This window comes from Cydia pomonella, chromosome 15, assembly GCF_033807575.1.
Source record: "Cydia pomonella isolate Wapato2018A chromosome 15, ilCydPomo1, whole genome shotgun sequence".
In the NCBI taxonomy this organism is placed as follows: domain Eukaryota; kingdom Metazoa; phylum Arthropoda; class Insecta; order Lepidoptera; family Tortricidae; genus Cydia; species Cydia pomonella.
This window is the reverse complement of record NC_084717.1, coordinates 18,966,231-18,982,949: the sequence shown is the minus strand read 5'-3', so window position 1 is coordinate 18,982,949 and position 16,719 is coordinate 18,966,231. Positions and strand designations below refer to the sequence as shown.

Sequence of the window (16,719 nt, the reverse complement as noted above, 5' to 3'; positions counted from 1 at the left end):
GTAGCGTGTACATATTTTTGGCACTATACCTATAGTTCACAACAAAATTTAATTAATCTGACCAGAAGACGCAATCTCTTCTACTTCTTAAAAGTTTGTTTTTATACTAGGTCGGTGGCAACCAAGTATACGGCGTCCTGATGGTAAACAGTCATCAATCTGACAAAAAACTGTTTACGGCATAGTATAGATTACTCTATGGGTAACGGTAAATGCTAGTGCTGCCACTCGGGCGTTACTATTAATTGTAATTCGATTTAATAGTGCATTACTATAGAGGCCGGGAAACGTAGGGTTGCAGGCCAAGTAGATATAGACGGATAGAGATACGCGGCCGGCAACCCCGTTTCTCGCTGAGATTTGTATAGTGCTTTTCTCAAACTTGCAATTAAAACAAAAAATGTAGTCAATTTGTTTTGTGGCGACCTACTCGGCTCGCCACTCTACCAGCGGTGCACTGCGCGCGTAAGTCCGCGCGCCTGCGCGATGCGCCACCGCCGTTGCTTAGCAACGAATATGCACAACAACGGTAATTTGTTGTGCATATTCGTTGCTAAGCAACGGTAGCGTACCTATATTTGTTGATGGTTGAATGCCAAGACGTTGTGTGACAATTTGACGTTAAAAAAAAGAAGGTTGCTTTACAGTCCAAGGTGTGTAAGGCAGTATGAAATTCCTTTACATATATATGTAGTATTTAGTCATGTCATCATTTCATAGCAAGTTTGAGAAAATGTTAAATTTTGAATTTATTCCGCGGGGTATTTAACAGCTCTCACTCATCCAGAGCAGCTTTCATACAGGGCGTGCACGTTTTCCGCACAGCCACCATACACCACACTCGACATTATAAATACGTTGCTTTCCTCCACTTACACACTTTCTTCCCTGCTGGCTTCGATTGCAACACGTCGGGAAAATGTCGCGAATATGTTGTGTAAGTTTATTTATAATCTTGTTAATTAGAACAATTACTTAATGTGAAATAATACAGTGAATTATTTAACTTGGACAAGTATCATAGCGAATTGACGTGTGGAATATGATAATTTAGGTCTGAGTATTGTTTAAATTGTTTTAGGCACCTTCAAAGTGTATAGATATCCCTATTTGTTTTGATTACAAAAACGATCCGGAAACGAAACAGATTGATTGATATATATATTTGAGACTTCGACATGCGCACGTAAGGATATATTTGTAGCATTTACTTGCAATATAATAAATACGTATAAAGATTCAATTGTGCTATATTTTATCCGGAACCAAAGCTAATTAAATAGTTAACAAAATTAATCATCCAGAAACAAAATAGGTACTTATATAGGTAGGTAATTATTACATTTTTGTTTTGGCTTCTCTGCGCAACAATTTCTTGTTATACGCAACTGTTTTGCACAACAGTTACAACAACGGTGTTTACGAGTTTTTGATGATGTTGATGTTTATCAGGCATTTTATTTTCCAGCTACTTCTCCTCCTGACCCACCAAGCATATTCAACTGAACAGATAAAACGGAGTCTCGTCAACTCGCTCGCCGTGCCAGCCGGCTTTCCAGCTCGCCACTCCGTCACAGAACTCCACAACCGCGTACCAATACCAATACCCCAGCCTATACCTATATCTGTACCACGCCCTGTACCGTACCCTGTAGGCATTGGTGTACCTATCGACCAACCGCGACCGGTACCAGTAGTCGTACCTCACCCAGTAGCCCATATTATACCACGACCAATAGCAGTACCTATAGATAGACCTTTTCCGTACCCGGTAGCGCATCCTGTGCCAGTGACGATCACGCAAGGGGTACATATACCGGTTCCGCAGCCGTATGCGGTTGGTGTGCCGGCGGCAGTGCCGGTGCGGGTGCCGCAGCCGGTTCCGGTGGCTTTTAATCCGGTACAGCAGGTAGTTCAACCGGTAGCACAGGTGGTGGGAGCGAGTGGAGGGGTTGTAGAAGCGCATGGTCAGTCAATAGTACATCCTTATTGATTGATTGACTAATAGTCTCATCATAATTCATAATAACTACCTACAGTGTGTTTTCGAGGCTGATCTTCGATAACGTTCGTATTCTGGAGGAAGCAACACAGAGTTAAACTAAGGCCAGCATTTACAACATGTTTTAAGTTTTGATCTATATTATGCATTATGTTTTCGGGAATGTAAATATGTGGCGTGAATATATTCTTTATCGTTCCCAAAAAAAAAACTATATGAGCGATGTAGTATTTTAGTACTTATCCTACAAATGATTTTGATGTTGTTCGTGAGCAATAGGTACATTTAATTTAAAATTGTTAAATTGAAGGGATATGATCTACTCAATTGACGAGAAACATAAATAGTCATTTCACTTGAGACTGTTTTACCAAATCTTTTTGTGCTTTTACTCAATGATGCTGTAATGAAAATATTGAAAATGCTACAATTTTGCATTGTTTCATTATAACTATTATGCGGTAGTAGGTATTATTTTGTATACATAAGAAGATAACCTTGAGATAGCTCGCTGCACGTGAGATAGCTCTGATAAGATTTAGACCTATTTAAACCAAATATGTAATGTGTATAAGTATATGTTGTATTCGTTGATTAATGCGCATGATTAAGTGTTTATGTGTCAAAACATCGTAGAATAGTTTTTATTTATATTTTATTAGAACTAAAGGGTGTTTTGATAAGATATAAATAAAAAAATATAGTAAAAGATGAAAAAAAATCGGATGCCTTAAGGTTTATTATCACTCTTTAAGTCTAGTCCTAATGCCAACCAATTGTTTACCTTTTTAAACGATGTTACCTATATATTAATTATTAACCAGGGATCGGAAACCGGTATTTTTTGTATGGGAACGAAAACGGTATTTTTTCGTTCTTTGTTAATTACTTCATTTCTAATTAGGCAATCTAATATACGAAGTCGTTATCTGAAAACACAACTGAGTCCTACATTTAGAGTATAAAATAAACCCAAATATATGGTTATTTCGATGTTTTTGCAAAAAACCGGTTCCGATCCCTGATATTAACCCTTTTCCAGGCCGCACCAATCTACAAGGTTTTTCCAAAAAATCCAAATATATTCCAATTAATGCAGCTTTGATGATTCATTTGAAGACAAGCAACGTTTCCTGAAAGTGTAATCTAATTTGAACCTTAAATCGGAATGCTAAAGTTGAAATTCTAATGGCGCGTATGTGGTCGATAAATCGTACTATGCCTGGAAAAGGGTTAATCTTTGATACAAATTCTGTAATGTAGCTTGTAATGGAATTACATCAACTGATGTTAATTAATTAAATTAATCGATATGCGCAGAGTGCTATAGCTAAATAAATTTTACAAAAAAACTAGGTACGAATCTTGCCATATTACTTTGCACATATCGAATTGAGTGCCTGTACAGATTCCGTTAAATAAGTTAAATTGTCTTAAATTAAATAAATAAAGCTTTAATTTTTGTGTAATTTAATATGATTTATTAAACGTTTATATACTTAATTTGTATTGTCTTTATCCCTCTATTAGCACCCGTAGTAGTGGACCCGGGTACGTCCTTAAACTACGTCCAAAAGAGAGGTATGGGCATTGTGAATGTCATCTCGCTTTGTGTGGTAGGGCACAGCCAGTGGATGTCATTCCAGATCTAGAGCAGAGCCCAACTGGAGAAGTACCTCCACCTTACAGAAAACAGCAGCCAAATAACACTAGACCCTACTCATAGTGTTGTGTTCCTGCCGGTGAGTAAGGTTGCCAGAACTCAATGAGGGGGGGGGGGGGCGGGTTTAGGGTCGGTAACGCGCATGTAACTCCTCTGGAGTTGCAGGCGTACATAGGCTACGGAGGCTGCTTACCATAAGGCGGGCCGTATGCTTGTTTGCCACCGACGTAGTATAAAAAAAAAATTGCAGTGAAAGAACGTCCGCTAGCTGGCGCGGTTGCACGGAGCGGGTGAGCGGGTGAAGGCCCGTAGGTTCGTGCTATCTCACTCTCACTTAGCGTAAGTAAGTAAGTAAGTAAATATTCTTTATTGCACCAACAATTATACATTTTACATACATGTAAAACTACAAATGAATTTTAAAGGAAAATAGAACCAGGTAACAACAGGCGGTCTTATCGCTAAAAAGCGATCTCTTCCAGACAACCTTTAGGTAGCAGGTAGGCTTTAGGAAGCTTGGACGGAACCGCGAATATCATGTTTTTGAATTTTAATTTGTTGTAAGTTAGAAAAAAGTAACCGCCGAGTTCCGTCAAAAATAAAATTGGGCACTTTTAGAAGCAATTTTCATATTTTTAGCGTTTGTGCATAAATTCAAAGAATCAGCAATCAATATATATAACATTAAATATTATGTATTTTAGTCTTATTTGCTGCAATTGTTTTAATGTTATCATAAGTACTAAATCTGGGCGTCTTAGCTTTATCAGTTAAAAATACTGTCACGTACCGGACACAATTCTGATTTCGCACAACACAAACAATTAACTAAACACCTTTATACCTCTAATCTATAATCAAATTTCGTGTATCTACTATCAGCAATAATCCCTTATCAACTGATAGCGTATCGACGCGATTATAACATTATTCGGTTGAACGTGCCGTCGCGCGCGCATCGACGCGAAGTACTCTAAAAATAATCCTCCAAGAATAGTGCAAGTGCCATGTACAAACGTGAGTATTGTTATGTTATTCTTATTTTATTGATCTCTAGAGATAATGTATCTTACGACAAATATAAGATGATATGAGAGTTGCTTAGATTTAACGTATCACTGTTTTGTTTGAACAGATTGCAAACGTAGCATTTTTAATTTTGTTATTATGTTTTACGTGTTTGTTTACCTTTCAAAACGCGTCACTTATTTACTTTGCTTGCGTGGAAAATCTACGCGTTATTCTGATGATTACTAAATTTACCTAGGTACCTGAAACAATGTTTTATTATGAAATTATAAATCCGAAATCCTGAAACTTGACGTCCTATTTTCATGAAAACATCAAATTTGCGTATGTCATCAAGTAACAACGCCTTTCTTTTTAAAAGTGTTACCAGTGGAAAAAAATATGGGTATTATTTTTCGCACTGAACCAGGCAACAGGACTGTAATTTATTTTACAGGACATTAATTGATATAAGTTATTCAGTTGTTACCGTTTATATTGTCTCAATGGCAACATTTAATGCAAAACAGTTAATTAAAACTCGTTATCTTCCAAGCAACGATAAAGAATCGTTGACATTGTCATTATTATTGCATGCCAGTTATTGAAGAATGTAAACGGTTTCGGATTGCAGAGTTCCCGTTTTCGATGGAGAACATCCCGAGGCAAACCAGCTTTGGCTGCTTTTCGCTCAAGATTGGGAGCATCTTTTCAGCGCTAATCGTCATTGTAAGTTTAATAATTATTCATTAGTTAAAGTAGATTGAAAATCCAGTTATTATCATTAGGTATATGTCTTTAGTCATACAATCTTGTCATTTTTACTAGTCATTTGAAGTTTTATTTAATTCGTAAGATCTTTACTATCTCAATTTAGAGTAGTTTTTGCAAGTATTTATCTCAGAGATTAATGCACCTATTAATTTTACCTGATACATTTGTTCAGTAACTTATATTGCTAATAAGTAATTGCAGGCGTTTTGAGATGTTAAATGAAAAATCTTTACTCTCCCTATTGAATAGTATGAATACACATTTGTTATAGGTATCTTTGGTATGTACCTCTAGTTTGTAGGTAGTTTTGATTTGTGTATTTCATTTTCCACTTTATCATTATTAATCACACAACCATAACTGCGTCTTAATTATCAATTTTCTTTTGTTTTTATGGTAAAAAATCAGATGTATCTTAATCATCTATCAATCCAGAAGGTCGCCGGTCGATTTTAGAGATGAAGTCATCATAATCTTTGTCTGTAAATCTTACAAATAGTGTTAATTTTTTTTTAATTCATGCAAGATAAAGATAGTTTATTATTCAAGTAGAACGTCAAATAAAGCTACACCGGCTCTACCCTACACCTCTGACTCGTGAAGATTTAAATTCCCCTTCAATTGGAGGAGAATATCCCAAATCTCATTGACATCTATAAAAACTATTGACAATTGCCAGCTCTATTAAAGCCTGACCAGTAATATATGATCACGCGCCATATTGCGGAATTTAATTGGAACTAAATTTTTCATACTAAATTGAACTGTCACCCTGTACATGAGAATAACAGCGCCCTCTTGACAGAATTAAGTACTCTCTACTAATCTACTCCGTTTCAGCTCTACTCAGTGTTGGCCCTAGCGCAATGCCTAGCCATAGTCAGCGGGTGGCCGCACGAGCCCAGCCTTCACAGCTCATCAATGGCCTATGGCCTGGTGGTGGTCGTCGCCATCGTGCATGCTATCACGCTTTTCCTGTCCACCGTCATGCTGATTGGAGCTCTGAAGGTGAGAATCTAAACCTGGGTACCCAGGCCAGGCCTACTAGCTTAAACTTGAGCTAGTTGGTGTTCCTATTGTAAAATCATCTCTATGGCCTAGGACATTCATTACTGGACTGAACTGGCCAGCACGTGCGGAGCACGTAAGATTTTGCCCCTGGCCTGATTAGTACAGTCCCTTTGAATGCTAAGAACCCCTAAGGCCTAATGGCGTCGTTACTAGTCGTGCCCACAGCGCCAAGGACAACTATAGGTATCATGACGTACGCTGTCAAAGTAACCTTCTTACTTTCAAGTAAGGTTTACATTAGCTCCTTTGCGCCCGGGAGCTTGGCGCTTGAGTGATGTTTGTGTTTATGTATATCATAAAGCGTTCAAACGGTTAATCACTAGGGTCATAGAGATGATAACAAATAAACATTAAATAGCGTTCTAACCCTTTTTATGGCGCCCTCGGTTTACGGTTTCTAATTCAATACCTACACAATAGAACCTCCGTTTGAAAACTGAAGACTATAATAATATCATCATCATCTCATCCGAAAGACATCTACTGCTGGACAAAAGTCTCGAGGATATCCACAACGAACAGTCATTCGTTGCCCTCAACCAACGGTTTCCCGCCACTCTATCCAGATCGTCAGTCCATATAGTCTGGGGTCCCATGCTGCGTCTTCCAGTACGTGATCGCCACTCGAGAACATTTCTGCCCCATCGGCCATCAGTTTTGCGAGCAATGTGGCCCACCCACTGCCACTTAGGTCTGGCAATTCTCTGAACGACTATATTCTTTTGGATTATATTATTCATAGTTGTCTAGTTTGACGGTAATCGGTAATTTATCCAACCCGTCTATAGGGTGCGGTGACTGCTTACCATTAGGCAGGCCGTATGCTTGTTTGCAACCGTCATAGTATTAAAAAAACCTACTCGTAATTATAAAACTTGTGTTTGCAGGAAGACGCCCGCCTCATGCGACCGTGGGTGATCTGGACCTCCATCCAAGTGATGTGCTACATGCTACTGTTCATCTTTTTCATGGTGAACAACTTCTCTGACAACAGCCTGACGGTCTACGTCATCGAGCTCTTAAGCTTGCGTGAGTTTTTTCATTCTGTTAGTCACCCACGCCTTTTTCATAAGGGAGCGCTCGGGGATCAGTGTGGCTGTCTGGATCAGACGGTACATACCATCTACATTCATTTAATCGTCCATCACCAACCATGATACAAGTGATGTGCTATATATGCTGCTGTTCGTCTTCTTCATGGTGAACAACTTCTCCGACACCAGTCTGGTCTACTTTATTGAGCTCCTTAGCTTGCGTGAGTTTTTTAAAGCTTTTATTGAACTTGCAAAGTATGTATGTATGTTTACATTCACATACATAATATGTAAGTTGAGTGACCAAGCTGATCTGATGATTGATGGAGGTGGCCAAAGGAACTCTGTGGGAAAACAACGCACCCCATTTTTGTTTGGATTTGTTAGAATTGTGTCGATGAGTATAAGCTGCCTGGTGAAAGAAAAGTACAGTCAGCGCTAAATATTGTCAATCATCTCTCTCTATCTGTATCTGTGATATGTAAAGGTTTTTTATGTATTTACGGCCATTTATTTATTTTACAGTCGCCCATTGCTATATGCTGGTGCTAGTAGCCAGCTACTACAAGCAGTTGGAGGAAGAGCGAGATGAAAGACTAAAGAGTCTCATCAACAAAGACATTTGGCATGAGTACGCGTAAGATGGACTGATGTGTGTTGCGTTTATAGACCGTGTCATTCACGAGGATGCGTGCCTAGACTCTTATTGCCACCTTATTAAAGGTTAGATTTGACTAATTTGCGCGTCATTGTGGATGACACGAACTATACATGATCGTCTGCATTGAAAAGCCATGTATAATGTAATAGTAGTTTATGAGACTGCTACATAATGAAGGACATTAAAATACGAGTGTGGGTTTATCATCACACGAGTGTTTTAATATCTAATTATGTACAGTTACATGGACTGCTTTATATGCACACATATTTTAAGCTCTCTGATATGTTGGCCGCTGCGTAGTAAGCTCGGTTCTCCATACAAACGTAGTTTTTTTTTTCATTAATTTTTAAAGGCACATATACATAATCAATTTTAAAGATGCTCTGTCATTTTAAAATGACTAGCTAGATTACTGTGAAACATTGTAAGTATTTACATTAGGATAAGGTATATCTAGTCCTGTAATTAGTTTATGTAGCTTCAGATACCATAGTTAACAAATACAGCGAATTTAAACTTTTCATACAAAACTTTGCTCTATTTCGTTGGTTTTATAAGCTGGCGCTATATAAACTAATTATAGTCATAGATATACTTCACGTCATTGTATGTGCAAAGTTTCATTACAATACAACACGTAGTTTTAAAATGAGAACGAAACTCCGTTTGTATGGGAGGGTAAAATAGGCGAGCTTATACTGCGGATTCTTTACTCGTGGAGCGATTTCGAAAAGGATTGCTAATTTAGACACACATTTATTGTGATATAATATAAAAGCTTATAAGGTTTATATTTATATTTGAAAAAAAAAAAAAAATTTAATCATGATCGTTTTATTGTGATATTAACATCTTTTTGGCATAAAACTTATAACTTAAATATTAACCGTCATCATTGCTATCTTAAAGTTATTTTTTTTTGTTCAAAACATTAACGTTAACAAATCCATATTTTTAATATCAAAAATATCCATCTTTATACAAAATGTACATTTTTATGTCTATAGGTAAGTACTTGTAAAACAAGTTTAGTTTAAATTTCAGGCATCTTGATTTTCTGTAAATATGTAATACTATATTCATATCATAATATATCTACTTAGATCAGTTTTCTAAAGCGCCAATTGCATTCACACATCCCGATATCGGGCCCGAAATCAGTACCGATTTCGAGCCTGGTAATCGTTTTCCGTTTCACGGAATATCAGCACATAGCACAGCACAATATTTGAAGTGTAAAAAATACTTTGCCTCTAATTGCCAAAAATGTTCAATGTTTGATATTTTTGTATATGAACCATTTTTTACGTTTCAAATATTGTAAACGATGTGCTGATATTTGGTGAAACGAAAAAATACTCTTGCTCGGGCCCGAATTCGGGTCTGATATCAGGCCTGATAAAGTGTGAATGTAATTGGCACTTAAGTTCTATATCGCGTAGGAAGGTACCAAAACGTGTCCAGTGGCGAATTTCCGATTTTAAATTCAAATATTTTTAGAACGTGAAGCTGAAAGCTAAAATCTGCTCCTGGCGGACTAGATCAATTTTCTAAGTCGATCTAGCTATCTATATATATAGGCGTAGGTAGGTACCTAAAGGTATAGTTTATTTTAATATTAAGGCACTTTTTATATTATTATAAACTCTATGTTTAAATTGACAGAGCCATCAAAACGTAAGGAATATGATAATTCCATAGAATTTCAATATAAGTACAACATTTATTTAACAGTTTAACAGCTTCGTCAAAATACACATTTACTCGCTGTACAGAAAAGGCACGCTATTAAGAACCTGGACATCACATCTAAAATTACCTGTGAAACATTAAGTGTAAGGCCTGAGTGGACGCTCGAAGCGGAGCGTTCGGCGGAGCGTGCAGCGTGGCGTCGGGCTCACAAGCGATGTGAACAGCGTGCACTAAGGCCGCTCTTATACGTTTGCATTTGTTTAACATGCACGCCGCACGCCCCGCCCCGCTGCACGCACAATTCGAGCGTGCATTCAGACCTTACACTAAGAGGGAAGTAAACCATGTACAGTCAGCATCAGATCAAATAAAGTTTCATAAGTATCTATCATTCTGTAACAGCTTACCAAAAAGTGACGTCTTTAATATAGAATAACTAAGACTGTAAAAGATATACTTTTACAAATAAACTTATTTTTTTACTTTTTAAATATATATATATATTGTATTATATTATATTGTATATTTATTAGTATATTAGGTATTGTTTTAATACTTATATAAGTAGTATGTGTGTTTGTATTTAATAGTCTCCATATTTAGCTCCTTGCACTACCTGTTGACTTTTGTATGAGTTCGAAATTTCCTGCTACCTAAAGGTTGTCTGGAAGAGATCGCTTTTTAGCGATAAGACCGCCTGTTGTTACCTGGTTCTATTTTCCTTTAAAATTCATTTGTAGTTTTACATGTATGTAAAATGTATAATTGTTGGTGCAATAAAGAATATTTACTTACTTACTTACTTACTTACTTACTTACTTTTGAGCGCGAATTTTAACAATTTATCTATATTTGAAAAAGTTATCCGGAATATCAGATACTTTTGGCGCGTTCTTTCATCCGCTACTTTTGATGCTGACTGTACTCGTCCATACAAAAAGAGAAAATGTGTTTCCACTTTTTAATATTTTCCATTTTCCGTGATTTTTTAGTATGTTATTGATACAATAAAAAACTAGGTTTATAAATTTTCCTTTTTTAGGGTTCCGTATCCAAAGGGCAAAACGGGACCCTATTACTAAGACTCCGCTGTCCGTCTGTCTGTCTGTCTACCTGTCACCAGGCTGTATCTCATGAACCGTGACAGTTGAAATTTTCACAGATGATGTATTTCTGTTACCGCTATGACAACAAATACTAAAAAGTACGGAACCCTCGGTGGGCGAGTCCGACTTGCACTTGTCCGGTATTTTTTTAAATCTTGCACACTTTTTTTTTCAGAAAGCGAAACCTATAAGCGAAATCAAAATCAAAGTTTAAGTTTATTAAGATCTAGTTAGAGGAAACAGTTTTCTCCTGAAATGGAATTTCATAGAAAATGTACCGTTATTTCGGTAGAATCGCAATTGCAAAGCTATTGTTCCCTCTTCCAACTTATTCATTTCATTTCATTAATTTTTTTTTCGTCATATATTATATTCGTAGTTTCACAGGGAGTGGTAATGAAAATTCTTATATACACTAAACTTGGCTGGACTTAATAAAATTATTATCATTACATCCCTTTCTTTCCTCATAACAACAAAATAGACTCAGCAATCGAAGTCAAGAATACCTTACAGAATAATAAATTAAGAGCGTTTTCACATTGCTGGATACAATATCGGATATCGGATGCGTATGCGATTAATTATTGTTTGTTGTCCTGCATTAGCAATCTAGTGCATAAAATTACATCCGTCATCGGATCAGACAATGTGAAAACGCTCTTTCGTTCTGTTCGCTTCCAGTAGATACTCTCTTTTTGTCCTTCTTTGATATATTAAAGTAATGAGACGCAATACGCCAAGAAAAACCAATATAGCTAATAACTACTTATTTGACTTCTAATACACGCACCTTTTTCATTAAAGTAAGGACTTTAAGCACGAAGAATTTCTCACAATTCCCGCCATTACCTATCTCTATCGCACCCTCATGATTATATCTATTGCTATTCCGCTTGCACAATGGCATTGACCGCCGGGATTATCGGTGGGACAGCAATAGAATTATGAACGTGCGATAGAAAATGCCGAGTCAATGTATGAAAGTCTTCGTGTTTATCATCCTTTTCTTTATCACGGGGAAGGAAAGAGATGCAGGATGTCGAAAACCAAGACCGACGCAGGTTAGACGGGATCTCTTTCTCTCGTGTATTTGACGGTGCCGTCTCGCTCCATCTTGACGATTGAGCTCCAAATTAGGATTACTAGGTAAATCTGGAGCACTGGAAAATAAGGAAAAGTAATGTTAGGCATATGATGGATTCTTAAAGTCAACATACCTGAAAATTAGGCCTGAGAAGACCTGAAAATTACAAAATTCTGTCCATTGCATGTCTTACTAGAGCAAAACTTAAGGTAGGTATAAGATTTCCTGAGAATTTCAGAGATCACATACAGGAATTTACAAGCGCAACGATGATTGAATGAATGTCACCATGCTACCCTTGGGGGCCGAGCCAAGTTAACAATTGTATGCAGCAAACAAAACGAAACGCTAAGATAAACGTAAAAAATGTAAGTAAATGATAGCGCTTCTTTAGCTTTTCTGCAAACGATGGTCATCTTGGCTCCCAGGTTAGAGAACCATCATTTCGTTAGTTTTGCATAATCATCATGACAGCCGTTCAGAGCTGGACATAGACCATTCCTGTCCCCGCGATCTTGACCAGATCTAGGGCTGCTTCTTACGGTCGTAAATCGCCATTTAATAATATTTGGACATAGGTACCTAATTTTGCTGATCGGAGCCAACCCCACAATAAAACAATTGAAAATGGAACCTTAGTTAAAACATAAAGATTTTTTTTTTATGGAGGATGGGTTCGGGTTTGCAGATGTAAGTACATCTAGTTTTGCCGATATGCCTTGCATGCATTATTGACATATAAGGTATGTCGGGTAACTCTTTCATCATCATCATCTCGGCCAAAAAATTTCCACTACTGGACAAAGGCCTCCCCCAAGGATCTCCACAACGAACGGTTATTCGCTGCCCTCGGCCAACGGTTTCCCTCGACTTTAACCAGATCGTCGGTCCATCTAGTCTGGGGCCTTCCCACGCTGCGTCTTCCGCTACGGTACTCTTTGAGTTATATAAACTGCCTTGATCTCTTTGCGAATCTCCTCATTTCTAATATTTTTCAAGTATACTTACTGAGTTGGAAAAGTATGAGGAACAGTTCACTGGCCGTCTCCTTGGTCATGAATGCCAGGCTGTACGCGAAGCCGATGATGGAGAACACGATCTCGAAGTACAGGTACACCTTCATTAGCACCACGTGTTTCTGGAAAATACAGAGATCATATTAACTCATGGAGTAAAATGAATCTGAACGGGTTATCCATTAGTTTCACGTCTATTCTATTGACATATTCAATATTATATAAAGATACATCATTATGAATATTGGTGAACGGCTTTAGGTCACGGACTGGAGACACGTGACGCGAGGCGTGGCGAGCGGCCACTGTCATCCAAAACAGATTCATTCAAGTCTATACATTTTGATCGTGCTGCTTGGAGTGCCGGTCCGTTGATGGGTTGAGGAATGGGAGTCACCGGAACACGTAAAAAAATATTTGTCATCGCTTCCCGTTTAATACTTTGTCAGTTGATAGTTCAGATGCTAGGTATGGTTAATCAAAAAAATCGTCAGCCGGTTATATCGCGGTGGTAAGAACGTCAGCTCCTTGCATGAACGTTGTAAAAAATAAGCGCTTTACCTTTTCGTGGTTGCAATAACAAATCATACAACTTTGCTTGTACCATTTCATCAGGTGGAACGCCTGAAACGCCATAAATGGATTAAACTTGAAGCCGCATCGGTTGTTTGGAACCCGCATCAGGACAAGTACGTCTTGCTTCTGGAAAAAAATCCAGAAAGCCTTTCTGCGATTCTTATAAAAAAAGGTTTACGGGTATTACCCATATTTGTACCCATCAAAGTTCCTGGTTTGCGTTTTAGGTTTTAATTCCTTAGAGGTGAGGCGTAACTACGGGCTATTGACTACTGTATGTAATATTTTACGGGGGAACTCGGACTGCTCTGAACTGGTTGCACAGCTCGTACGCCTGTTCGTTCCATCTGTGGCTAAGGCCCAATTTAATTTCCAACCACGAAGTCGTCACCTATTAGCAGTGCCTAAAACACGTACTATTTCCCATGGAAAATCACCACTTGTCCGCGCTCTACAATATATTAACGCGCTCCTCGCCTCAGTACCGGAATGTGATGTATTTGCAAGTAGTTGGATGGATCTGTGTGAAGAATGTATGAAGTTCTGTGAGACGATGGATAAGAGAGAATCTTCTGTCTTGTATTAGTCTTCTTTCTTACATTTGTTCTGTTTTTCCTTTCCAGACTGTATCATGTACCAAGGTTGTATAAATACTGTCTATTATAACTTCACAGTGTATTAGTTCGCTGTAATGCTGTGTAAATTTTTTGAACAAAAAAATATAGCAATCTGCACATTACGCATACTTTGCAGACATAAAGTGGTAAGGCGCGAATTTTTTACATGTTCATGTCAACGGTCTTTCCATCGCGATACAAACGGCTGACAGTTTTTAAAAATTTAAAATAGCATCTAAACTATCATCCTGACAAAGTATCAGCCGGGAGACGATGACTGAAATGAAATGAAATGAAATGTATTTATTTGTCAGAATATGGTACATTGATTTGATCTTAAATTAGAATTAGTGCTTTCATATTCTACCGTGAAGGCGGTGTACAAATATTTTTACTTATATCTAATTCTTACATCTATATCTTTGGTTTACACAAAATACCTACGAAATCAAAACTAGGAACAATCAAACAAATAAACTATAAAACTAATCACTATGGTCCAGAAACTCGTTAACACTATAAAAACAATGCTTGTGTAGGTAATAATCTAAATACTTTTTGAATAATGTTGTTGGTTTGTTTTTTATATCATCAGGTAATTTATTGTAAACTTTTATTGCCATAAAGTAAGCATTTTTTTGGAACAATACTAAGTTGGATTTAGGCAAATACTACGATGACTGACGATATATTCTCCTAGCCTGCGATCTGACAAGTCTGTTTTGGACGACGGACGCTTGCCGCGCCGCCCGCCGCCCCGCTCGACGTGCCGCGCGCCTCAGTCCACGGCCAAACATCAGTCAAAGGTATTCAAACAACACCATTCGAAAATACAAATCGTATTTATTTCAGTAACTTGATCTGTCAATAGTTGGATAGTGTTACTTGTCAACTGAGCGTGGAAGATAATACGCGCTCTGAGCGAAGCGAAGGTCAAATGTAACGCCTTGACGCCCTTGATACAGGGAAATGTTGGTAAATAATGCTTAATTGTAATAAAGAGATGCGAAAAACAAATTGAGGAGCATTAAGTAAACTTAGTTCCCATTGACTTTCCTAATTTTGACGGATTTAGCAACTAATATGTTCCTATCCTAGTTAGTTATGAATTCCTTACTTTTGGAGGTCGCGGGTTCAAACCCCGGCTCGAACCAATAAGTTTTTCGGATCTTATGTACGTATCATGTCGCTTTTTGGTGAACGAAAACATCGGAAACAAGGAGGAAACCGGACTAATCCCAATAAGGCCTAGTTTACCCTCATGGTTGAAACTTGGAAGATCAGATGGCAGAGGCTTTCGTAAGAACTAGTGCATACGCCAATTCTTAGATTAGTTGCCAGTGAGCCGTGGCAAAACGCCGGGACAACGCCAGGAAGAGAATGAATTAGGAATTCCAATATTGGTAACGCTGAATTTGCAATTTTGAGTTCGTAACTGTTCCTAAGAATGGCGGCATTCGACGCAGCGTTTCAAGTTCCGGGCATTGTATTGTATCTTTGACATAGTTTATTATAGGAAACATGTTTATTAATTGTATTGGTAGACACAATAAAAAAGGTATAACCATTTAAAATTTACATGAACAACTAGCTCTCTGCCATATCCATAGTACACAGATGTAGGATTTTTACTTCATTTTAATGGGCTTCATGCATGAAATGTTTTAATAATGTCGTATTAAATAAACACGTACCACAAACCGAAATTGTAACAGTTGTTGTAAATAACGAAATCTTTATTTTTCATTTTTCCATATTTTTTTTGCGTTCTGTAACGTCACTTTTTGTATGGGGCTTTACTTGCGGTGCACGCAACAGATCTATTATGGAAATCTCAAAGTGTCTGAGGTACAATAGATAGCAGGTCTAATGGAAACATTTAAAACTCACGGGAAGTAGAATCGATTGATAATCCAAAAAATGTATGCAGGTTTCTAATTTAATTCAATATAGTATAATTTAATGACTTTGCCACAGTATGCACAGTGCGCAAGGTCGTAGGTGAATCTAGATCTTTCATACACAAGTTCGTTCAGTTAGATTGTTCTAAGTATTATCCGGAAGAGCTGTTGATTTTAAGTCAAACACAGAAAAGGTCTGCTTAAATGCATCTGTAAAATGTGGTCAAAGTTTTACAAAATTGGTAATCATTTTCCTCAAATAATCCCAATCCAATCTTTACCCAAAAATGACTAGAGTCAGACCTTCTATGAAACTATGACGTTTACTTAACTTACTTGCACAGGCTGGGCTATCAAAATCGTTGCCAACTTAACTTGGTCTGACTCTAGAACTGTCTCTTAACTTAGAGCCCTCTGCTGTAGTGGCACCTACCATAGTTTGTGGTCGTAATATTAAAAAATAGAAATGCTAAATTACCAGCAGCATTTAGAGGTAATAGTGAATATT

At 37.6% G+C, this 16,719-nt stretch overlaps 3 protein-coding genes across 3 annotated transcripts in view; 2 read left to right on the top strand and 1 right to left on the bottom strand.

Annotated features, from left to right (window-relative positions):
• The first annotated feature begins 737 nt into the window (after positions 1-737).
• LOC133525552 (tetra-peptide repeat homeobox protein 1-like) lies at positions 738-2,497 on the top strand. Its single transcript, XM_061861849.1, has 2 exons — positions 738-937; positions 1,469-2,497. The coding sequence occupies exons 1-2, from the start codon at positions 920-922 to the stop codon at positions 1,991-1,993; spliced, it is 543 nt and encodes a 180-aa protein (XP_061717833.1). The 5' UTR covers positions 738-919; the 3' UTR covers positions 1,994-2,497.
• Positions 2,498-4,253: 1,756 nt separating this feature from the next.
• On the top strand, positions 4,254-9,461 carry LOC133525553 (uncharacterized). Its single transcript, XM_061861850.1, has 5 exons — positions 4,254-4,682; positions 5,308-5,402; positions 6,288-6,455; positions 7,406-7,547; positions 8,078-9,461. The coding sequence occupies exons 1-5, from the start codon at positions 4,673-4,675 to the stop codon at positions 8,191-8,193; spliced, it is 531 nt and encodes a 176-aa protein (XP_061717834.1). The 5' UTR covers positions 4,254-4,672; the 3' UTR covers positions 8,194-9,461.
• A 2,186-nt stretch (positions 9,462-11,647) lies between these two features.
• The window catches only part of LOC133525554 (uncharacterized), a 64,390-nt gene continuing 59,318 nt past the window's right edge, over positions 11,648-16,719 (bottom strand). Inside the window, exons 4-5 of the mRNA XM_061861851.1 lie at positions 13,110-13,239; positions 11,648-12,177 (exon numbers count right to left, since the gene is read on the bottom strand). Of these exons, the coding sequence (XP_061717835.1) occupies positions 12,080-12,177; positions 13,110-13,239 (228 nt within the window). The 3' untranslated portion in view covers positions 11,648-12,079. The remainder of the gene's footprint in view (positions 12,178-13,109; positions 13,240-16,719) is intronic.

Bases quoted from the DNA above. Each gene is read 5' to 3' on its own strand.
- LOC133525553 (XM_061861850.1), top strand. The intron at 5,403-6,287 runs GTAAGTTTAATA...ACTCCGTTTCAG, and splicing joins TTTCAGCGCTAATCGTCATT to CTCTACTCAGTGTTGGCCCT. The intron at 7,548-8,077 runs GTGAGTTTTTTC...TTTATTTTACAG, and splicing joins CATCGAGCTCTTAAGCTTGC to TCGCCCATTGCTATATGCTG.